We start from the raw sequence: 23,795 nt of genomic DNA, 5'->3' as shown, positions 1-23,795 counted from the left end.
CACCAAAGACTGAAAAAGGACAGAATCTGCTAAAGACCGGAGCAGGCATGGATGGCCTTCACCAGCCTCAGCGGTGCTTGTTGTGAAAAGCCTATTGTAAGTGCCAAACTGACATCCTGATGCTCACTTTTTAAACTGATTTTTTTTTAATTCTTCTTTTTAAAACCCTAATCACAAGAGACGCAGCTAAAAAGAAAAAAAGAAGTCTGCCATGCTAGAATGAGTCAGTCACTGTGTGTGCATTTGAAAAATCTTCATGTGTGGTCAGATGGCCTTGTTGAAAAGCGCTGCGAGGACCGGTGCAGGGAAGGAACACGGTGAACCGTGGCGGCAGGTCAGCACTCAGCCGCATATCTATTCATAGAACAAGATATAAGCTTCATCAAGGTAGGGCAGAGCAGCCCGCATTTTGATTAGCATACTAAATGAGATGGATACGCCTCACTGGGATTTGTCAGGATGATGGTAATCTGAGGCGAAACAAAAACTAGTTCCTCTCGCCTTCAGATAACTCTACTCTTCAAAGGTAAACCTGCTCATATCAAGAGTTGGATGAGAAAATCAAAATCACTGGCTTATGTGTATGATAAATATGGATCTACATTCATGTGCATGCAGCACACAGCTTATCATGGCTTTGATACTTATTAAACAAATAAAAGAAAATGAGTGAAGTCTGGAAGAACCATTGCCATGCTAGTTTGCTATTAGCCTCATATTAACCTGACAGATTTTAGAGTGATAAATAGCCTATCATCTGATGCTAGTGGTGTGAAAGCTAGTAGGTGTGTTCACCATAATACCATCTGTCCTCCAAAAATATCTTGAGCATTCAAAACATCAGTATCCGGGTGAGGCTTGTTTATGCAGAATTCAAGAGCATGCGTGTGGGATATTTTATTTTCCATGCATACAAAAAGAGATGAGTGATAAGACAGCGGCTGTCTGCCCAGCATGTCTGCTTTATTTGAATGTCTGTGTACAGTGTCCTGACAGGCAGCAGGGATGCTTGGCTCTCTGCTCACTTCAGCTTCAGATGGAAAGTGCAGAAAGTCACCTCAGCCTCATGCACAAAAGTGCTGCTCCATTTAAAAATAAAATAAACAAATACTGCCTACAGTATATGCATCTAGACACAATTAAATGGCTACATATTTATTTAGAGTATGCTTTACTATAAAAAAAATTAAAAAGACTGATCAAGTAATATAAAATAAAATATTCCTTTCTTTATATTTCTTTAAAATGTGCAAAAAAATACACCTTCTTGAAATAACCTGCTTTATCACAGATCTTATGACTGGGCATAAGATGGACAAAATGATGAAACTTTAATCTTTTACTGGCAATTGTGCTCAAAAGTCAAGAATGTCAGAGCATAATTACGTCTGTCAGCAACAAAGAAGCTGCTGACTACGAACAAAACCTAAGAATAACTCACTGCTGATTTTTGTCATATTAATGGCAACCTGCTGCCTCATAAAAGCATTAGTCAGATGGATACTTGATGAATACTGAAAAGCTGACTCAAAAGTTATAAGAAGGGCAGATATTAAAAAAGAAAGAATGGTGTAAGTTAGATAGTGAGCAATTCTGGCTGCTTGAGCTTGGGACAATAGACAGTATAAAAGCTGGACGTAGCCACCATGACGCCACTTAGTGGTTGATAAAGTCCGGTTTTGAACGGTTGAGCTAAACGTTTTCACAGTGGCCATCCTAGTGATATGAGGTGCAAGGCGTGGCTCTGGCTGTGTGCTCATTGGCTATTCATCAGTTTGTCATACGCATAACCTAGATAATAGTCCCTTTTTTACTCAAATACTGGCCACAAGTTATAAAAAAAAACTTGACCTGAAACTGCAGTTAACCCCATAAAGTTGCCATGAAAGTGTTTACTGAGGTCATTGCGCAAGGGAGCCAAAAGGCTACCACACAATCACAAGTCAACGACAAGTATCGCCTCCTGCTGGCCATTAAAAAGGATTCGGGTTTAAAGCACTTGTTGGTTGGCTTTACTTATCCAATGCAATGTCTCCAGTTCAACATAGAAGCAATGCACCTGAGGTAACTGCTGTTGGGAAGCAAGAATAGCACAGTCACAGAGTGCTTATTTTACTCTGAAACATTTAGGGTGGAAAACAAACCAAGGCAATCGGAACCTTACCTTTTTTTGGTTTATAAAAATGTTTTTATACCCAGAATATACAATATACAATTTACTTTTTTTTTATTTATAAGCATGTTTAAAAAGATCTGGCACTGACCAAACTACAGCTAGAAGAAAATGAATAATACAACACAGTCTGATTTAAATGTCAAAGAATGAAAATGGGTTTTCAAGTAGGTTTTTAAAAAGTAGTGTGAGTGAGGTCATAATGTGAAAGGGATTTTACAATCACTAAATTTAAAATCTTTGATTCAAGGTGTTTAACAAAAGCTTTAGATATTAGAAGAAGCTTAATCAGGCCTACTTGTTCTTGAGTGTAACCAGTGGTTTGCACCTTGTTGTAAGCACTCTGTGTTTCCATTCATGAAGGAGGCTCTTGACTTTGACAGTAATATGCCTAAACTCTCCAAAGTGTTCTTGACTTGCTTAGATCTTGTTTTTGTTTTAAGTTGTCTTAACCACGGAAATAATTCTGTCATCATCCACTCTAGTTGTCTTATGGCCTTTTAATGTTGCTAATCTGGTTAGTGCATTTACTCCTTTAAAGAAGGTATCAGATTTTTGATCGCCTTCCTTAAACTGACATCTCGTTGGAACTCATACTAAAAATTCCAGTGAAAAGCTACTACATGCAAGTTCAACACTTCACATTGAATAACAACTGAACAGGCCTCACCTGGCTATGAAATTGCTTGAGGCTCTGAAAAAAGGGAAACTATGTATAAAAATGGGGGTAATTTCTGTGTAGTTAAAGCAATACTTTTGTTATCCCCAAGTCTGCACTTTAATCACATCCTGACAGTTTAATTTAAAAACCACTGTGGTGGTGTACAGAGGAAAGACCACAAAATAAGTCAATGCCCAAACAAGATATCAGATAGTTTAGAAAAAAAATATGAAGAAGAAAAAAAAACTATTAGAATTAAATATGTGAAAAGAAAGTATGAAGAGAGCTGAATGAATGGCAGCTTGAAGAAGCTCCTGTCCTAAGAGCTAAGTGCTTTCTGTCAGTCTAAGCTCCTGGACAGAGACGGAGCTGGTTGCCAAGGAGACACGCCACTTTCAAGCAGGACGACAGCTCTCACAAATCAGCCCATTCATTCCTGACGTGAGCGGCACCGATAACAGTGACGTGGGTGTACTATGAGCTCGTTTGCACTGTGTAGGGACTGTGTTGATCCTGCTGAGGGGAGCTTCTTAGTCCCGCCCTGCGTTCTTCTCTCCTGGCAACACTCTTGATCTGGCTCCACAGGTTATCTCAGACATATACACTCCGAATATTATAGAGTCCACTGCTTAGCATGTTTGCACCAACTGTCCTGGCAGCATGTTCACCCCCTCCCTTAGTGACAATGAAATCACAGAGACCATCTTCTTCCTCCCATTGGCTGGCAGGCTCCTTGGTGATGCCCTGTGATTGGGCATGCACAGCATGCACTCCTGGCCAATCGTTTTCACTGTATCCAAGAGACTGAAGCATGTAAGGCTATTTAAATCCAACCAGGGACTCACAAGATTGTTCAGATGTATATTTCACTGTGTAAAAAATAAAAAGCCAGGGGGAAAAGGTTTACGAGTGGATGAATGTGAAAATCCAGACAGTTCTGATTGGTGTTTAAAGTGGTCAGCCCATCTTAGACAGGTTAAAGAGAACCAGAGCGAAGCGCGAGTTGAATGAATGAACTTCGGCACCATGTACTCCTCCTGAACTCTGAATTTTCCTATGAATATTGATCAAATCCTTCTTCCACTCTGCTTCATTTGCAGTAAATGAAGCTTGGAGAGAGTGTGGGGATAGCTTGGCTAACTCGAATGGACTGAGGGAGTAAAGGCTGGAGGTCGCTTTCCCATGTACAACTCCAGTATGTGTCAGGAGGACAGCCAGTTATTGGTCTTTTATGGTGTGTTCAGGGACCAACATTAAAGACCAACTTGCAGTGGACCACAAGTGTGAGTGAAACTCTTGCTGATGAACACCGCGTAAGTATGCGGCCATTTTAGGTCCTCCCATTTTTTATTTATTTATTTTCTGAAACGTCACGCTTTGTGTAACTACAAAATGGCGGAGGACTCTGACAATCTCGTTGACAGTAAAAACAAATCAAACTTAGACAGAAGTGAATATTTTAACTTTTTTACATTGCAGAAGAAAATAATTTGTGGATATTGCTAATATATGATTGTTATTTATTCTATAATGAGCCAATGTTTTTTGTTTCTGTGTGTTTTTAAGCATTTTTTCTGGGATCAAACTTTGTAATGTTCAATAAAACTGAAATGAAGTTTTCTTTACACCACAAACTGTTCCTATTTAGTGTATACTGCTGTCAATCTGTGTCGCTGAGAGCAATAGGCTGAGAGAACAAGACATCTGGCTTACAGGATTATAGATGACCTGTGTGGCTTTTACACGAGTGAGAGGGGGAACTAAAACTATAACCACTGGCCTCTACTACACTGTTGGTTGGAACTGCTATGCTTCACTTTGTGAAATCTTCTTTAGAGTGCAGCACCGATGACTTCTATTCTGTGCTGATTTGTAACAATTGCCAGCTTTATGAAATTATGGATACACAAAAAACAAATGTAGCAGAATTGTAGAAGCAGCTGAGATTCAGCTACCTGTAAAACATTTGTATAGTAATATGCAGTCATATGCTGCCATATGAAGAAATGCTGTGGGCTTTGGATATGTGATCGGTGTGTGATATGGTTTTAAAAATCTGTTTTCCTAATCAGTGTTTATATAGATTGGAATATCGGATAAGTTATAAATGCATAAATCAATATTTTTTAATGTAGTTAAATGGGAAAAAAAGAACAATGGTTATACATTTTTCAACACAAAGTGTCTGTCATCTTAGAGGCCTTTTATCTCGGAATTAAAAAGGACTGAAAATGCTCTTGATAGCAGAATAGGTTAAAAATAACACTAATAGCAAATGCTATTAAGAATACTAAGCAATACTGATACTCTTTTCATTCAAATGGCCAAACCATTTTTTTAAAAGTGTAAGCGTTCTATTGTAGTTAAATAGTGTGGTTTATGTCCATCAGTATCTTGCTATATTAGTCAGTTCCCATTTGTGTGCCTCTGGATATTAATGTCCTCATTGTAGCAACTAAAATAAAGTGAAAATACATACAAGAATGTACAGGTCTTCGATCCAGGGCCAGAGCTGGCATCCACACAGCTTTCCCAGCTGCAACACCTGCATAAATAAAATACTTTTGATTGTTTTCAAGTTTCCTCGGTCATTAGTTAATTCACTGTACTTATCAGTCCAATTATTGGCACGTGTTAAGTTAGGAAAACTTGTAACAACTGATGTATATATGTCCTCACATTTCTGAGTGAAACTCGCGTTTGCTTCAGTTTCCTTCCTAACATGCGCAGGCGCGTCACCGTGTCGCGAGGGAGAGAGAGAGAGAGAAGAGAGAGGGGGGCACTCACTGGAGCTCGTGCACGTGATACCGTCAGGCTAGCTTGTTGTCAAAAACGAGAACAGTTTTAGCAAGTTTCAGGTATCGCTGCCTTTTTCTTTTGGCCGTGAAATCCCACTTTAAGGGCTCGACTGCTGCTTCCCCACTGTTACCCCTAGAGGACCTTAAAGGGGCGAACGGTAAGTGCTCCAGCTTTCTTCAATAACCGTTTAATTAATGTTCAGGCTTTCATTCATAATAAATAACTCGGTTTTCCTGCTCTCACAGGGATAAATAAACAGTTTAGTATTCTTTGGTGAATGCTTAGCTTATTATCTTTCCAGGGTTTGTTGTTCAAGCTACCATAGCGGCACTTTGTCGCCATGGAGACGGAGCGTGAACGCGCAGAGGAACTTCCAGCTCAGGGCTTGTCTTTAGGTTCAGGGAAAGGTTATCTTAAAGTTAATTACTTATAATTTATTTGTAAATATATTTATATATATAGTCTTCCACAGAAAACTAAACAAAACCAAAAACTCTACTTTAGTACTTTCCTGGTTCCATCTGAACTTCTGATAGCAGTTTTGTCTGCTATTAGGCTTCTTCAGTATACTCTTAAGGTATGTCTTACAGATTACTTACCTTTAATCCTGTGGTTTACAATTACTTCATCAAATTTCACTTTAGATTGCAGGTTTTTGTTCTGTTGTTTGCAATTCATCTGATAGTTCTAGCTACTAGGTGTGTACAGTTAAAGATTGGACACACAAAATGAATAGTCTAATAAAATATGATGAAGCGTTAATGATAATTTAGTTAAAGCTGATCATTTAGCTGAGCAGAAACAATTAGTGTGAATTTTGTAATTTAACAACAATTATAGTTTAGCTAATTAGGTGGCTTAAAATTAGTTCCTCTTAAGTTTTTCTTTTCTCCATTTAGTTTTTTTATGTATAAGTGAAAGTGTTTCAGTTTATCAGCATGGGCCAGTTTTCATGGGAATCATTGATTTTATTCTGATGTTTTTATTAATTCACCAATTAACCGATTCATTTATAAAATAACAGGGAGCTTAATTTATAATAACAATAATCCAGTAAGGAGGATCCTTGTGCTGTGGTAATTACTGCTTTTGCTGTTGATGCTTTACATTTTGTCTCCATACTTTTACTGAAGTGAGACTGAATACAGGGCTTTAGGGTGATTTTGCATTGCTTCTTTTACACCTACTGTTCATTTTAAGGTAACATGTACCTCTGGGTATCCATTAGTGATACACCCTATATCTATACATATAATGACATTATTTAATCATCAGTGGACTTTCTTGACACATGTCAGTTAGGCCTATATGGCCTCTACAGAGACGAAACATGAGATCTGCAGCCCCTTGATGCCCCGGCGCAACGCTTTGAGGAAAACGTGTGCAGAGATAGTAAATGAGGTCAGACAGTCCCTACGAGTTCAGTCCACTCACCGGCCATTTACTCCCAGAGATGGACATAGACAACTTTTTGGGAGCGCATCTATTCGTGACAACAGACCACCTTCTGCTTTTAGGTTAGTCAGAAATGGCACTTCTGTGAAGATCTAAAATAAACTGTGGTTCCGATGAAAGTAATCATTTGTTTTTGTTGGGGTCTTTTTTTACTCTGTAGCCTTCATGCTCAAAGTTTTGATGCTTCAGACTCCAGGCCAGGTTCAGGGACTCGCCTCTCTCCTTTGGATCATGTATGTTCTTATCACACATAAACACACAATATGCATTGTAGTCTAAGCAGGAAGGTTATCCCAGAATAAGGGTCAGTTTTCAGTATGTACGCTTCTAATCTTCAGTGGATAAATAAACTTGTAAAGCAAAGCAATAAATTGGATAATAGGCCAGTACACCTCTGTGCACCAGCTAAATATGCTAAATATGCTAATTAAATAGCATTTAAGTTTTAAAAAACAAATGCAAAGGAAGCAATAAATGCAATGAAATTTCTCTGCTTATAAAAGTGCTGATGTCTCAAGTGAATTTTTCCTCTGGCTAATACTCAGCACTTGATGTTTGTGCTTTGCCAGAAGCCAAAGTTTTCAGTCCCCTGTGATGCTGACAATCCATTCAAAGCCTTACCCAAACCTCCTACTAGCCCAGTGAAACCGCGTAGGGGGCTGGCAGGGGCAGGAGTACGAGCACGCCTCCTCAGACCTGGATCTCTCACCAGGTTACCGCCTTTAGAAGGACACCGAAATGGTAAAGAAGAGGGTAAAAGATGTTAATGAAGCTCAACTTACGGTACAAGAGATCGCAGTAAAAAAAAAAAAGCACCCTTACTGTGCTTACTATGAAATGCTAGTAACCCGGTTTATTAGGAACTGTTTAATATGTACAAGATAAATAGAAAAACAACAACAACACATCATTCATTTTCTTCCGTGTCCTGCATAGACACGAGTGCTGAAGCAGTTTTCTGAAAGGGGAATGAATGGAGCCATTCACATGCTGACATTTTACCTGATTTACATTCTCTGTGGTGGGGCTTGGTAAAAAGCATAATATACGCCTGCTGTTTTGAGTGGAAAATGACTACTCACTCTCAAACCTTTCCGTACAAAACTGCTCAGCTATTTAGAACAGTAAAACAGATAATGGAGAGTGACTAAGCCCTTTATCTGTATACATTTACTGTATATGTGCACTGTGTTAATGTGTATGAATAGGGACTTGTACTTTTACCTAATGAAGGAAATAGAAACATTGCTATAATTAACTTCTTGCCACATCTTTTCCACGTGTTCAGTGAAAGAGCCACTGAATGCAGGCCCAGGACAAAAGCAGCTGTCAGCTAAGCAACTTTCCAGTACAGACCACACCGCAGGTTACAGTGGTCCTGTCAAACCCGGCCCTCACACAACAGCAAGTGAAAGGTACGCTTTCTGTTCTTCTGTTTCACTTGGAAGAAAAATTATGTCCTTCGCTCTCCACCCTTCCACCCTCCCAATCTTTAACAGTAATGACAGTTCGACAATGAGTTTAAGATTTATTGACATGCAAGGGTGCAGGGGTAGCCATTACTACACTGAGCTGATTGGGCCTCCCTTTTTTTGCTTTTTGTCAAATCCTTCTCCCTCTCCTCCTTGCTTTGTTTCCTCTCTTCCTTATATTGTCTTTGGGTTGTGGTTCATAAGTAAACCAGACTACTGGGCAGAGGATCAAAGCAGCAAATACGTCAGTAAAGCTGATATGAGTATAGTTGTTTATTTTGTACCTAAATGTCCATCCCTGTAACTGTCAGTACATGTCTTTTAAATTCTACAAGGACTAACTTTATCAGTATTTTTATTTTGCTGTAGGATTTTTTGTATTTTACTTTTTTAAAAATTGTGATCTCTTGGAGAATACTTCTTCTGTTTGCAGAAAAATGTAAATGAGGCAATAAGTCAAAAGTCGGGACTATTACTTTTAAACTTGTCGTGAACTTAGTCCGAAGTAAAAGGATTTTAAAACGTCTACTTGACCCACGGCCAACCATTGTTCATATGTTCAACTGTAGCCGAATAGCTGAAGTCAGTTAGACCAGCAGTGGGGTCACTAACAAATAAATAGAATGAATTCTTTAACTTCAGGCACGCGACCCCTTTTAAACCCTCATATACATCACTGTACACCATATCTTGGTCGAGTTGAGCTTCTTCTTCCCATCGAAACTGTCTCTATCTGTCATTACTAGCAAATGTCAGCTTTTACATTTCCATAGTGCACAGAGGCTAAAAGCTCTGCTTTTTTTTGCTGACCTCATCAGCTGTGTGTCAGCACGAGGGGCATAACTCTGACCGTGAGGTCGGGGGCTGTCGTTACAATCCATTTGCCTATCGATTGGGTGGGGCAGTTGAAGGGGGTTGAGCAGACCATAAAACACTTTTGCAGGAAATCTGGGCCATGGCCTCAAGCTCAACCTCCTACCTAATACCAAGTTAACATGCTATGTTTGTATAACTTGTTGCTGACAAAGAGAAGTCCCAAGTGAGAAAACCGGGGTCATGTTATTATTACACAAAATGGGCTTGAAGACTTCCCCTTTTTGATTCTTTCTAGGTCAGAGTTTTTAAACCACAGTTCTTTAGTGTTGCAAGGAACTACATAAAAGAGACATTAGACAGAGGAGAACAATGAAAAATCACATAGAGCCAAGGCAGAAGCACACTGCAAGTGGAAATGGACGCAGCTGGACAGATTAATATGATGAGTTGGATGAGATATAAAGATAGGGGAGATTAGACATCCACTAGGTTCTTTTTCTCCAATAAGCCAGAGCTCTATAGCTCCAAATGGCTCTCTATTAGATTTGGGTGCCCATCTGGGCAAGACTGGCAGCAGCATGTATTGTGACTGCAGTGCACTGGCCAGGCCTAAGACAGGGATGAGGTCATGTCTCCGAGAATGCCGAATCACACAAAGAGGCCTTATTATCGGGCTCTTAATCCTATCATACAGAGCTAAAGCCCCCTGACATTCACTGTAGCATACCCTAGCCAGCACTCCCTACTCCATATGCCCCATGTGCCAGATTTTAACATTCATCAAATCACCAAGGTGAGTGTGCTATATTATAATGCCCCAAAACTGTATATTAATCAAAGAGCATCAAACAAGTTTCTTCTGGGGATTCTTCATTGAAATGAGAAGATAATAGCTGCCAAATCTCATATCTGTCACTTGTATGTAAAAGTTCAAAGAAATAACAAATCCTGAGAGTTAGCCTGTGATATTACAGAAGCTTCAGTCCTTGTCTTTGTCTTCTACAGGAGTGGTTACACCTTTCAATGTTTTTAAAGCTATTCCCTCTTTACATATTTGTGTGCTTTTTGCAGTAAATCTTTACAGTTACAGAAAGTCATTAAGGATTAATTGGTCATAAGAAACGGCACCTGTCATGTAATATAGAATATACTGGAGCACTGAGTCATTATCTTTGAGTGTGGGTGGAACAGTGCAGAGTTTAAATGCAGACACTCAGATCAGAGTGACATGCAAGGGCGAGCCACAACACATAACACAGCATGACACTTGGGCGTGTTTTTGGGAGCACATTACGGTTATTGCAGAACAAATTGTAAGGTTTTGGAGACGGCTCGCAGTGACAAATCATGAACACCTTTAACCAGACTGCCCACAAAGCTGAGATCTTAGTTCCTGTCTGTTGGGGATTGCAGTTGTGCATCCTGCAAAGCAGCACACCTCTAGACAAACAAACAAAATTAAAATTAAAAAGTGGCCACACAGAAACTTTCGGATACACACATATCTGCATGGGTGCAAATGTACATGCACAGACACACAAATACAGTGAAGCAGCGGAGCCTATACACGTTTCAATCACTGTTGCAACAGTGACACCCAGTGCTTGTTGACGAAAATAGACCTTACGTTTTGTTCACAGGGTGTAAAATCAGCAAAACATAAATAAATAATAATAATAAATATATTTTATTTTTTAAGAGCCAGAGCCCCTAGTGCCTCTTCATTTTAACTCTTATTTGTGTATTTTCCTAAACCCCATATAGTCAGGCTCTTTGTGTGTTTTTCAGAATAGTGCAGAGTGATGTGCACTCAGCAGTAAGACCCAAAGACTGCAAAGAAGATAGCACAACAGGTTTGTTCACATCCACTAAATGAAGCTCACTGTCTTGTTTTGTATGGTGTTGTGCATAATAAACACAAATGGTACATTTTGAACAGCGTGTAAAAGTAGAAATGTACTTGGTTTCACTCAGGCACAACGTAGAGCAAAATTAGTACAAACAGATCTAAATATGAAATCTCTCTGTTTACTCTTGAGCCCAGAAAGGTTTCACGTGCAAAAGAAATAAACTTTGATTGGGGTGTTGTTGCTAAGGGCGCAAGTTTTACCATGACAGGCAGTCAGCCAATAGGTTAGAGAAGTTTTGGTTCGTGCAGCCGCAGCTTCCTGCATCACACCAAGCAAGGGTTATGCAAATATTCAGCAAAAAAACCAAAAAAAAAACAGGCACACTGTGTGCAAGAGATTGCACAAGTTAACGTGCGCAAGCTCACATGCCCACATGCCAACAAATCAGAGGAAGTCTAGCTGTGGATGGTGACCTTTTCACTGTGGCATCAAACTTCCTGCTGTTATATTTTAAGACTGTGAACTTGTGAACTGTGGTTGTCGCTTTTGTTTTCTGAGGTGGTAATTGGCTAACTGCAATTCTCTCTGCACATTTCAGAGCCAGAGCGTGGAGACAACAAGGGCAACAAAGAGGAGGATGCAGAGTCACTGATGTGGAATAATGTGATCGTTCCTCTCCTTCAGAAACTAGAGAGTGCAGCTGCAGGTATTGTGGCCAGTGTAATAAAGAAACCCCCGAAACACGGTCCAAATATAGAACATTCAAATGCATTCAAATCATCAAAATATTATATATAACCCTTTGGGCCTGAATGTTTCCAGAGCCAATCTAAAGTGGATTGTGGTTAAGGCACTTATTTTTATCTTTTTATTTGTGCTAACCTGCTCATATTCATACCTATTTCCTGTGTTTCAAGAGCACTTTTTATTTACAGCCAGCAGGCTAAAAAATAGATTTTTCAACACTGGCAGATAGTCATGCATAGAGTCTCACAAAATGAAAAAGTACTGTCATTTTAGCTGCCAAAGAAAGAAAGAGTAATGTTATGCTTGGCATTCATACAGAATTGTCTTGCCTGCAACTGGAGTCTGACAGCCGTAAAATTAAATCTATGGCTGTAAATATTTTAACATTTTACAAATTTAATGGAAAATTCATTTGGAAGATAAATATTAAATATTTATTGTACCAAGGGCCTTCTGGTGCATGCATAAAACACCTTTCAGATTCAGAAAGAGATATTGCAGTGAAGTGCTGAGTGTTAGACTGGATCTAACCTTTTTTAGACATGGCCAGGCCCTGCTATTTATGCTGGGAAAACATTTATTTTACCTCGAAAACAAGGACAAACTCCACCCTTTCTCTTCCTCCGCTAAAGAGCACAGCTGCCTGTCGTTGAATTGTTCCCCTGCATATTACCAATGAAATCCAAAGCTGCTTCTTGGAAGAGGAAGGAAAATGTTCATTTTCTGCTGACCAAAGGATTATTGATTCGCAACCACACACGAACAGGAGAGCCTGTGTAATGTACAATATGAAAGACACAAAAACATCTCTGATCTATATTTGTGCAAATACATGTTTGCCCTTATTGTGAGTTTTGCACATGCTGTCCTAAACTTGACTTTGTTTTTTTGAAATGTGTGTGCTCTGCCTGCAATGCAAGGTGGTTCCGAGGGCTCGGTTGACCGCCTGTGTGATTTGTGTGACCGCCTCCACGGCACGTTGGCAGAGGCGGACATGCTCGGTCGGCGCTGTAAGAAGAGGTCAGGGATACTTCGAACGCTGTTCCGACTCATTGACCTCAACTATGCCCAGCTCAACATGCACATTGCCCAGCTGTGCCTTGCTGTGAGTCATCTGTGAGTTTGCAAGGTTGTCTGCGGGGGTGTGTGCATGCCAGCATGTCTCCTACTTATCTCTGTCACAAAGCACCCCCACTATTTTATACAAAAAATTATGTGAATTCTTTTGTATTTTTCTCCCCAGCTGTGCGTCAGTGGAAACAACCTGCTCAACATCTGTAAACTCATCTTCCAGATCAGCCGCACTGAAAGCAACGACATCCTCTTCCAGAACAACTCAGTCATTGGTCAGGATGGAACAGTAGACAACATAGTGGTTATCTATTCTGTAACTCTGGTCTGAAATTTTGTGAACAAATACGACTGCATGTCTTATAGATGCATGAATCTCCATAGGGATGATAACATCAAATGTTTTCTGTGTCTAGATTCATTGCTGAGGATGCTAAGCAATGAACATGTGTCTGCATCTGGAGAAGCAATCCTATATTGTGTTGGAACTTTGAAATTTCTCTCTGGAAACACTGAAATCCTCAGAATATTGCTGGATAAAAACTTCATATGTGTGGCACAGAAACTCATCCAGAAACTCTGCATTGTAGAAGAAACCAACCTCCCCATAGCAGGCCACATCCTCGTACAGGTACCAATTAAAAAGCATCAAATTTTTGTTCCATATATATTTCTCCTTAAAACTAAGATGTTAAACCATATCAGTAAAAAATGTACCAGTTTATTGACTGATGCAGATTTTTCCACTATCAAATGTTTTGGTTAATGTCTGGTATTTAAGGTGCCCCATGAGAATAAAACAGTAATATTCTGGCAGCTGGGGCGCCAAAATAATACCATAAAATAACAGAAAATAACTTTTCCATGAAAATACGGTTATTTTCAGTAATGACAATACAGTTTGTTGCCCTAATTTTACATGGGATTTTTCAAGTGCTTTTAAACATTAAATTAGGAACAATTTAATGTGACTAAACAATGAAATTACCTATAAACAAGGTCAATGAATGCGGCAATATGAATAATAATACTTAAATGTACAGAAATATACAGTTAACAGTTGGTTTAAATAATAATGGATTGCATTCATATAGCGCTTATGAGACCCTCAAAGCGCTTTACAATTCCACTTTATAATTCCCCTCTGGCCATCACCAGTAGGAGGTTGGTGAAGTGTCTTGCCCAAGGACACAACGACCGAGAGTGTCCGAGCCGGGGCTCGAACCGGCAACCTTCTGATTACAAGGCGAACTGCCAACTCGTGAGTGACTCGTGTGTAAAAAAAGTTTATACGAATCATTTTATGTATTTTTCCATAGCATTACATTTAAATCTAACAGTTCAATCTTTCAAATAACGGACAAATATTTGTGAAATTATAATGCATTTGTGACTGTATCTAAATATGCATATGTACAGACAGATACATTTAAAAAACAAGAAAATTATGTTTTATTACATTTACAGTGATTTTACGTTAATTTACATTTGAAATGTAAAAAAACAGTCTATTTATGTAAATTTCATGATATTCTAGAAGAACGGTACAACACTGTAAAATACACAGTGAAATACTTTTATATTACAATTTTTTTTACAGTGTATTCTGTGCTGCACAAGTAACAGCTTGCTTGACTGCACTGAAAATTATTGCTGCCAACCACAGAAACTGGCCCAAGTAAACAAACTGTCAACCCGTTCTTCATTTCATATCTAACATGACTCATTGATGAAGGCGAAATAAGCACACGATGACTTTCAGGGTAGTTTCGGTACTGCTGTTTACTTGACTGTTTCAATCTTATCATAGAATGATTTATTTTCGCACTTCAGTTCAACTCTTAAGTAAAGACCGTAGGATGTTCTTTGGAAAACCCCAACAAACAAATGACCCTCTTTGAGCGAGTACTTAGTGACGGTGGGAATAAAAAACTCCCTTTTAACAGGAAAAACCTCCTGCAGCGCAAGGAGGTTTTTCCTGCTGTGGCCATCTGCTGTGGCCGGTTGGGGGGATGGAGTGAAAAGAAGTGAGTGGAGAGGAAGTGCTCAGTGCATTGCAGGAAGTCCTGTCCTGTCCTGAAGTCCTGTGATCTTACTCTTGTTGCAGCGTTTTGGATCAATTGAAGGCTTGTCGCTGAACTTTCAGAACAACCTGATCATTATGAATTACAATAGTCCAATCCAAAAGTAGTATTAGTTAGTGTTTCAGCTTCACTCACTCTGAAGCAGGATGTTTCTAATTTTAGAGATATTGCACAGATCAAAGAAAACAGTTGTTCAGTGTGTGCAGTGAAGGATATCCTGATCAGCAGTGGGCAGTTTCCATTTGCTATGTTGTACACCATGATGAACAGGCCAGCGTCACAAGCTCTGGCCTTATTACAAACCATTAATGTACTAGGTGTATTTTTCTTTGCTAAGCTACACTGGACCCTTTTCTGTCTTTTCACCTCTGTAGCTGACAACGATCCTGAGGAATCTTGCCGACCTCTCTGATTCCCGTCCACTGTTTGTTTCATTCTCCATACTACCAGCGCTTTGCCAAGTGCTGCAGCAACACTGTGAAGATCAGGATGTCTGCATGAACATTTCCAGAATTTACAGGTATTGAACTTGCTTACCTAAATCATGCTTACTACATACACAGGGGTGGAGCCTCAGGAAAGTACATAGATTTTTAGGACATATGATAAAAAAACATGCTTATGGGTGGAGTTAAAGTCATTGGTCACTTCATTAAGTGCATCTGTCCAGCTGCTTGTTAACATAAATATTGAATCAATCACATGACAGCAACTCAGTGTCTTAATTATATATACCTCCTTAAATGCACAATGTCACAAAGCTCAAAGCATCAAAATATGTTCTTGAACAAGCAAAGTGTACCTAATAAAGTGTCCAGTGAGTGGATATACACTGTATATAATGGTAACTGCAAATCTACTTTGGAATAAATGGTCTGTGATATTTTGACAACCTTTTGAAAGGTCGTAGAGGATAATACAGACTGAGTACTCTCTGATCTTCATACCAACGCCAAACTGAAGCAATCAAGCACAATTTGCGCCCCCATCTTTCTCTTTCTGTAACCCCAGCCTCATCAGTTTATCAATATGTGATAAGAGTAATTCATGAAGTCTAAAATAAAGAAAATTAGCTTTTTAAAAATGTATTTTCTCGTGATAATGAAAATAATCAGCTCAGATCTATCAATGCATTTTCCATGTTGATTTAATGTCACCATATTTAGTCACCCTAGCAGGGCAGTGAGTTGAGTGGAGTGGTCTATGGTATTTTTTGTCCCCCTCTCACCCTCAGTAAACTTTCTTCATATTCTGAGTGCCGCCTCGCTCTGGCTCAGACCCCCGACTGCTACCAGCTATTTTTAGAGCTGTTGAGCAAACATCACCAAAAACAGGTGAGTCCACAAGCCTCCTCTGTGTTCTTGTGTGTGCTTGAGACTTTTCAGAATTAAAGAGAGGTGTTCTTCTTGTTTGTAAGCATGTCTGTGTGCTTTTTTATACACTAAGTTACTTATGCATCTTTACTGGACTGTTTACTTGTTTTATATGAATTGTTTATTACTATAAAAATTTCTCCTCTGCTGTGTGTTTGATTAGATATTTAATAAACCAGATGAGTATGCAAAAAGACATGAAAATGGAGGAGAGAAGGAAAGATTGAATAGGCACAGCAGAAGAAGTGATACAGAAGTGGAAGGGAAGCTAGACTAGGGAAGGAAGGAAGAGAATATGGAGGGAAGAGGAGAGGATGAATGTGGGACTTTGGCAACTAGACTCGACTCACAAGTGCTTCTCATTTCATTTGGAATAAACTGACACCCACAGATACAAACACACACGCATAAACATAAACACACTCGATAGCAAAACATGTAATAAACATCCTGGGACGCCACGTCCCGTCCTCATATCAGTTTCGGTACACGTTAATGGGAGACACGAGTGCGCTCTCACCTGCTCTGCAGGGTGTGATGTAGTTGTTTTCCATAAGCGTGGTAACTCATTGACAAAATATTGTGTAATCGCAGTCAAACCAACTACACAACTCTAAACTCTGAGTGACACAGGTGCTCGTGCTGCATGACAGGAGAGGCTTGCTTTCCTGTAGGTGGTGTCACACACAATCAGCCTCCTTCTGCTCAGGATAGTCGAATATAAATGTACTAATCAAACATTGCTGATAGAGAATCAGGTGGTTAGAATAAAGATTAGTGGTCTTTATTAAAAAAGCCAAACCTTTACAGTGTCAGTTTAGACAGTTCAACAGATCCTGCTGGTCTCTAAGAAATAAAAAGGCAATAATAAAAATGCACTAAGCATGAAATGTAAGCAGATTCATTGATACAAAGCCGGTAACCCCAGGAAGTAGTTTAAAACGCTAAGCAAACATCTAATAAATCTAAATCCATAAACTGATGTTTCGCCACCGATCTCCACCGCTTGTTCGCAGGATCTCATCGTGCGCCTCCTCTTCACCCTCGGGAATCTCACGGCCAAAAGCGATGAGCCCCGGCTGGAGCTCTTTCAGTGCGACGGCTGCATGCGCACGCTTCTCCGGCTGTACGACATCTACCAGCGAAAAGATGAGCCACCTCACACAGTCGTGCAGAAAGGAGCCTCTCCTCCCGTCAGACCACAGGTGGCTGACGACGTGCTGGTGAAGCTGGTCAGGGTGCTGGCGAATATGTGCATCCACCCCGCCGTGGGTCCACCTGTGGCCGCAGACACAGCCTGCATTCGACTTCTGATGGAGACGCTTGGTGAGCACAAGGAAGGAGCAGCTTCATCTTCTTTAAGTCAGATCCTTTATTAGGTTAAGAAGATGAAGCAGTCAGCAGGCTTAACAGTGGCCTGTTTTTTCATGGTACGCAACGAAAGCAGCATGTAAACATCTGAAGTTCTGATAGGTTTAAATATAGCGGCTTAGTGCACCTTAAGTACCTACGAGGTACACAACCACTTCCCTTGTGCTGGGAACAAGATGTGACTTTTGTCAAAAACACAAAAACACACTCCATATCTGTCTGTTCATTCCATCATTCAGTTTCCTCTCAGTACTTTCTGTTTGCTGTGCAGCACATCCTCTTTCGGTTTACCTGGGTTTTTTTTTCTTCTTCTTCTTCTTTTTCTTTTTTCTTTTTTTAAGGCTGACAGAAGAAGCGCTTCACTGCATGAGCAGGATGTTCTGTGACATCTCACAGCCGACTCGGTTTGCGTGTGTGAATATCTCCCATGTGGTTAGATGGTTTCAGGACAGGTTGAACTGATACACGGGTGGGCGTTAAGCTCTGTATTCTCTGCTGCCTGCCTCCTACACAGTCAAATTTTCACAAACAACACAGAGGTCAAACTAGTGAAAAAAAGGTGGGAACATTATTAGATCGAGGGGCACATCAGGTAAGGGAGACTGTGGAGAGAAGCAACTGAAGGCAGAAACAAAAAATTACTGAGAGGTGAAGACAAAATCTGAGCTTAGAATGAAAGAGCAGATTGGGCTGATTGATGTCCTGTTTTGATAAAGATCGCGACGGGTCGAGGCGCTCAACATTAAAGGGTTTTTCAGGGTACAAAGCGGCGCTTCCAGTCAGAACCAGAAACCATCTTCCGAGTGACGCAGGAGACGGTTGACAGCGCAACCGCAATATTCACGATTTATGACCAAGCACAAGACATCTGCTGCTATATTGGGAGCAGGCCTTGTTTTCAGGCTGCTCGTGGTGTCATGGCTGGTTGCACCCAGTCACGTTGACCTTTGTGTGCCAGCTCATGATCAAACCAACTGTAGGACGCCAAAATTAACTACAGGTTGCAGTTATTTTTAATCATAATGTCACTGTCACATTAGTTCAGCAGAGCTAAAGGCAAAACTCACAGGCTGGTCACTTTAGTTCTGCAGATATTTTTTCATATTTAAACTGTGGAAGTAGATTTTAAAGGTGTGTTCCTGATGGCAGATGCACAAACTAATTTGATGTTACACTGATTTTTTTTTTTGTGTGTGTGTGTGTGTGTGTGTGTGTGTGTGTGTGTGTGTGTGTGTGTGTGTGTGTGTCGGGGGGTTGGTGCCACAGAGCTGAGGACAGTGGAGGAGAGCGAGGAGCTGCTAGTCAATGTGGCCGCTGTCATCAACAACCTGTCCTTCTACCAGAAAGAGACTTCTGCCATCAAACACAATCAGCTCCATATTGCAAAGCGTAAGGCCGGCAAGCCAAGAGAGGACAAAATAGATTTATTTATTTTTTTAAGTTCCAGCTCTTTCTTTTTCTTTGCTCCACAGTGATGTTGAAGTTGCTGCTCAGCTCTAGTACAGGAGCCATGCTCGAGGCCGTTCGCGTCTATGGAAACCTGTCGCATTACGAGGACGTTCGGAACTTCATCATGCGAAACAAAGGTGCATGAAAATGCAGTTTTCATACTCTTGCAGGTAGAGCAGAGACAGTGAGCCTAAGTTTACTGCAGGAAACCCTCTTTAACACATCAGGCGCAGAAAACCTAGACGCAGGACCCACCTCTGCATATGATTATGTCATGTTTAGGCTACACTTATCTGCAAGGCCAGCTACAGTCAGCATGTCCACTGAACTCTGGTGATAGCGGCTCTCTTATCTTTGCCTCTCCTTGTCTTGGTGCACTCCCTCACTCACGCTGCCATCTTCCTCCCTCCTAAGTGCACCAGTTTGTGGTAACGCTGCTCGACTCAAAGAGCAACGAGATGTGCTTTGCAGCCTGCGGGGTCCTCACCAACCTGGCTCTGGATCCTCCCAGCAGGGTCTGTCTCATGGTGGAGGGGGCTTCTGCCAAGTAAGGATGAAAGCATGCTGTGATCATCATCACTGTGCATCACTAGAGTCACTATTTTACTGCTAATTGAATTCAACATGTCAGACTAGGTGGTCAGATTACCTGTTAATTCCAAAGGGCTTAAAAAAGCGAGCATAAAAGAAGAAAGACGTTATTTATTTAAGGCTTATTTATGAAAAATATTACTAACTTTATGTACACAGAAGGCATCCTCCTTGGGATTTTGTTTTTTGGGGGGAGGGATGTGGGGGTTTCTGGTCTTTAACTGACGAACAACTCCACAGCTACAAATAAGATGTTCCTGATTATCTAGCTTTCATGTTTATCCTTGTCAGATTCGTCCAAACATACAGATGTGTAAATTTGGATTTATGAGGTTGTGGTGCAGTTCTTCACACTTTCCTAAGCGAGCACTGCTCCAACTTTTTATTTCCCCTGTATACCCACCCTTTATCCTCTTTTTAGATAAAGGGCCAGTGAAGTGGAGTTCACAAACCTCTAGGTCATGTGAATCCGCTTAGTAAAAGTCATATGATGTGTGTCTCTATGTGTGTGCGTGTGATCAGGCTGGTGGACTGTCTGAGAGACTTTGGACTGGGTGATTGGCAGCTGGCGGGCCAGATTTGCCAGGCCGTGTGGAACCTGACTGGTGGCAGCTCAGAGAAAGTATTATACACCGAGGAGAGAGAATCGCTGCTGGAGATGCTCGCTGCATACTTAGGTTGGTGTTAGTAAAGATTCACACATAAGGAGAGAAAGTGTATCCCTCCTTTTGCATAAGAAGGGAGGGACACACTGGAAATATGTCCGATTCACACCAGAGGCCCTCATAGGGAAGGGAGGGCTACACGTATCCCCACCTTCCCGTCTCACACTCTTGTCTTTACAAATTCCTTAGATGAGGAGGAGGCTCTGAATTGGACAGACAACAAGGACTTGAGAGACTTCCACAGAGCATGCTGGGAGTTAGAGTTCCTACCTGTCGCTCAAAAACTGATGAAGATGCTCCAGTCTGCAGATCTGACAGCCTGAGAGAGTCGGGCGTGGAGTTTTGTGTCAGCAAAAACTGAATTTATAAACAATCAAACACGCCACCACTTACAGCTTTGTATAGCTGGCTGTAAAGTTTTGTAGTTTCCTTCATGTGCAGAAAACAAGCGTGACCAGAGCTGAAATGAGCTCAGCCGACTCCTGCACTGTAACCCTCTAAATATGCTGAATATGCTCCACATAGCCGTCATGTTTTCCACCAAGGGTGAAGTTACAGCCAGTAAAGTTTAAAGGCTGCAGACCAGACAGGCCAATATGAAACACTTATACTGTAAATGCATAAAATGTCTCAGGTTTTAATTTTATCTAATCATACAGGTAATAATCCAGAATATAGCAAGCAGGCTTAATCTAAACTGTAACAAAAAAAAAAAAAAAAAAAGAAGTGGTGTGTGGATGTGATATTTGTTGAGCCCTTTATACTTTGGAACGTATATGGACATATTTGCATATCATCCACTTTCAGTTCCACAAACCTTTTAAGGTTTATCACGCACAAGAATAATTTCAAAACACCTCTTTGCACGCTCATATGACTGGCTTTGCACTGTATTGTACAGTACATAATGTTTTAAAAAAACAACGGCTGACCGACCTGGAATTTACCTCATGTGTAAATCTTTTTTCGTTTGTGGATTGTGTGGCATTTGAACTTGTACTTAATAAAAAAAGCACAGCAGATGAAGAGCAGAAAACACATTTGCTTTATTATGACACAGATATGGGGCCAGGCAGTGCTTACAGAGTTACACCAAGTAGCCTAAACATACAGCATTTCAAAAATCACACTGTTATTACATTGAAACAAATCAGAAACGGCACTTAATGTAGAACTCCCACCCCAGTTTTCCCACGATGGTGACCTTGAACAACCACAAAACAAGCTAATGCTTCAAAACCTGGTAAAACAATCCGATAACCAGAAATGACAGCAAACATTGTTCTATACATAGGATTTCTCAGCATGATATGAGCAACAGGTGGCTGTCTGATTTATAAAAAAACCAAAAAAAAACCTTAAATAAAAAAAATAAAAAAAAACACCTTTCCTGTTTTGTATTATTGTGGGGGAAAATGTAAAGGCCAGCGGGGAGGAACGTTGAGTTTCTGCTGGTGATTTTACATTGACAGACTTCTGCGGCCTCGACTGACAGGAATCACCCTGAACTTCCGACAGACTTCCAGCCTCATCTGGAAAGCGAAACACTTTTTCCCAGAAAGGTGTGACACGGAGGCAAACAGGAAAGTGAGGTAACTTGACCTACAAGGAAATCCCCTCCTTTGAATCGAGACAAAAGGTGGTCGGGAGCAAAGAGAAACTTTAAGCCTCAACCGCACCACAGGAAGGGGGACTACACACTTCTGATACAGTAAAATGAAATTCACATCAAAGTCCCTAGACAGTAATGACAGCAGACTGAACTATACCCCTGGGTCCAGCATGCTGTTGGTGAAGTCAGCTTCATTATCAGAGAGCAAGTAAATCTCTCGTGTCAATTCACAAGTCATCTTTTGCATAACAGCGCTCAGATATGTTTACTAATGACCACGGGCAATTTAATTTCCTGTTCTTGTGCATCTGAGCGAGCTGTGAACTGGTGGTGACACCGACTGTGCTTTGAATGTTTGATTCCTGAACTGCATTTCTCCACATTTTATACAATCTTACTGATGGAGAAATACACGATACATTGTTTTGGGAAAAAGCTACAAAATGATACACAACAATTTAATATTAGTTTATTTTTTTTTTTAATCTTTTTCATATATTTCCATATAAAAAGTGTCAGTAACTGACAGTCAGAAAACCTCCTCTCAAAACACTTCCAAATGTACCATTCCTTTTTCATCAGAGTCCTCATCATCATAGTCACTCATTCATCCGTCACCTGTCTCAAATCCACCCTCAGAAGAATGCAGTACTGAAATGATTAACAAACAAAACAAACAGTAGAGGTTTCACACCTCTGTTCAAAATAAAGAGGGGAAAAAAAGCTGCTTTTGCACTGGTTAGACTTCCCCAGTGGGGAAATAAGCACAGCTACAACCTCTTGCGTTCGAACATTATCGAGCGCAGTCCACCAGGTGTAGGCTAGGCAGGTCCCCGAGCAGCGGGGAGCGCGGCAGCCCAACAACAACAACAACAACAACGTCGTCTATGCTCACCAAAGAGCACTTCTTGTATGTTTAATAGAGAAGAACAGAAGAGGTATTCATTTACTGGTAAAATTCACAATCCAAAGCTTTTAAAAAGTGTTAGGGCAACCAGGCAGCTGGGATAAGCGGAAGACAGTCAAAAAGGTGTGGTTAGAGGAACTGGAAGCAAATCCCTCCTGAAAACCTGGTGTCTTAACTTTCTTTTTGATTAGCTTTTTTCCCCTCCACATCTCCCCCTCACTGGAAAAAAAAAGAAGAAAAAAAAGAAAAGAAAAAAGGCATCATCAACAAAACAATAAAAAGTTGTCACAAAACCAGAGCTACAGCAGAAGCAAGAAGTCTTCCTTCAAAGTGCCTCGCTTATTTTTTTTTTTTTTTGAGACGTGAAATTCCAAGACGTACTTCCCCCCCCTTTCTCTCCATCATCTCTGTGAAAGAGACACACACGCGCACACACACACATCTCCACTCACAAAGGGCTCAGACAGTGTTCTTATTTTCCACACATACTTTCGGATTAGCTTACATTGACATTGGAAATTTAGCTACAAGGTAGAGGAAGGAAGGGGTGTAATGCAGTGGATTTGTAATGGACAGGGGCTCATATAGTGGGGGGTGGGGAGGTGATTTTGGGGATCAATATGACCCCACTGAATACAACATGGGAGCAGCAGCATCAGCACGTATGCACACTGTGCTGGATAGTTCAGGCACACGTTT

The 23,795-nt window shown here is 40.6% G+C and overlaps 1 protein-coding gene across 3 annotated transcripts; it reads left to right on the top strand.

Annotated features, from left to right (window-relative positions):
* armc2 (armadillo repeat containing 2) lies at positions 1 to 23,795 on the top strand. 3 transcript variants are annotated; one of them, XM_082506794.1, is made up of 19 exons: positions 1 to 96; positions 3,935 to 5,790; positions 6,932 to 7,150; positions 7,249 to 7,321; positions 7,658 to 7,829; positions 8,377 to 8,503; positions 11,165 to 11,229; positions 11,825 to 11,932; positions 12,894 to 13,078; positions 13,217 to 13,319; positions 13,461 to 13,675; positions 15,503 to 15,648; positions 16,363 to 16,462; positions 17,518 to 17,827; positions 19,139 to 19,261; positions 19,345 to 19,458; positions 19,736 to 19,868; positions 20,435 to 20,589; positions 20,767 to 23,795. In XM_082506794.1, the coding sequence occupies exons 3-19, from the start codon at positions 6,942 to 6,944 to the stop codon at positions 20,898 to 20,900; spliced, it is 2,472 nt and encodes an 823-aa protein (XP_082362920.1). In that variant the 5' UTR covers positions 1 to 96; positions 3,935 to 5,790; positions 6,932 to 6,941; the 3' UTR covers positions 20,901 to 23,795. The 3 variants fall into 3 exon arrangements, with proteins under 3 accessions (XP_082362920.1, XP_082362922.1, XP_082362921.1); XM_082506795.1 differs by lacking the exon at positions 1 to 96 and having other exon boundaries at positions 3,812 to 5,790; positions 6,936 to 7,150; XM_082506796.1 differs by lacking the exons at positions 1 to 96; positions 19,736 to 19,868; positions 20,767 to 23,795 and having other exon boundaries at positions 3,809 to 5,790; positions 20,435 to 20,554.

This window comes from Aulonocara stuartgranti (assembly GCF_965226115.1).
Source record: "Aulonocara stuartgranti genome assembly, chromosome: 15".
NCBI classification, from domain to species: domain Eukaryota; kingdom Metazoa; phylum Chordata; class Actinopteri; order Cichliformes; family Cichlidae; genus Aulonocara; species Aulonocara stuartgranti.
This window is presented reverse-complemented; position numbering and strand designations above follow the sequence as displayed.

Bases quoted from the DNA above. Each gene is read 5' to 3' on its own strand.
- armc2 (XM_082506794.1), top strand. From the start codon at position 6,942: ATGGCCTCTACAGAGACGAAACATGAGATCTGCAGCCCCTTGATGCCC. The intron at 13,676-15,502 runs GTACCAATTAAA...TCACCTCTGTAG, and splicing joins CAGGCCACATCCTCGTACAG to CTGACAACGATCCTGAGGAA. The intron at 17,828-19,138 runs GTGAGCACAAGG...TTGGTGCCACAG, and splicing joins ACTTCTGATGGAGACGCTTG to AGCTGAGGACAGTGGAGGAG.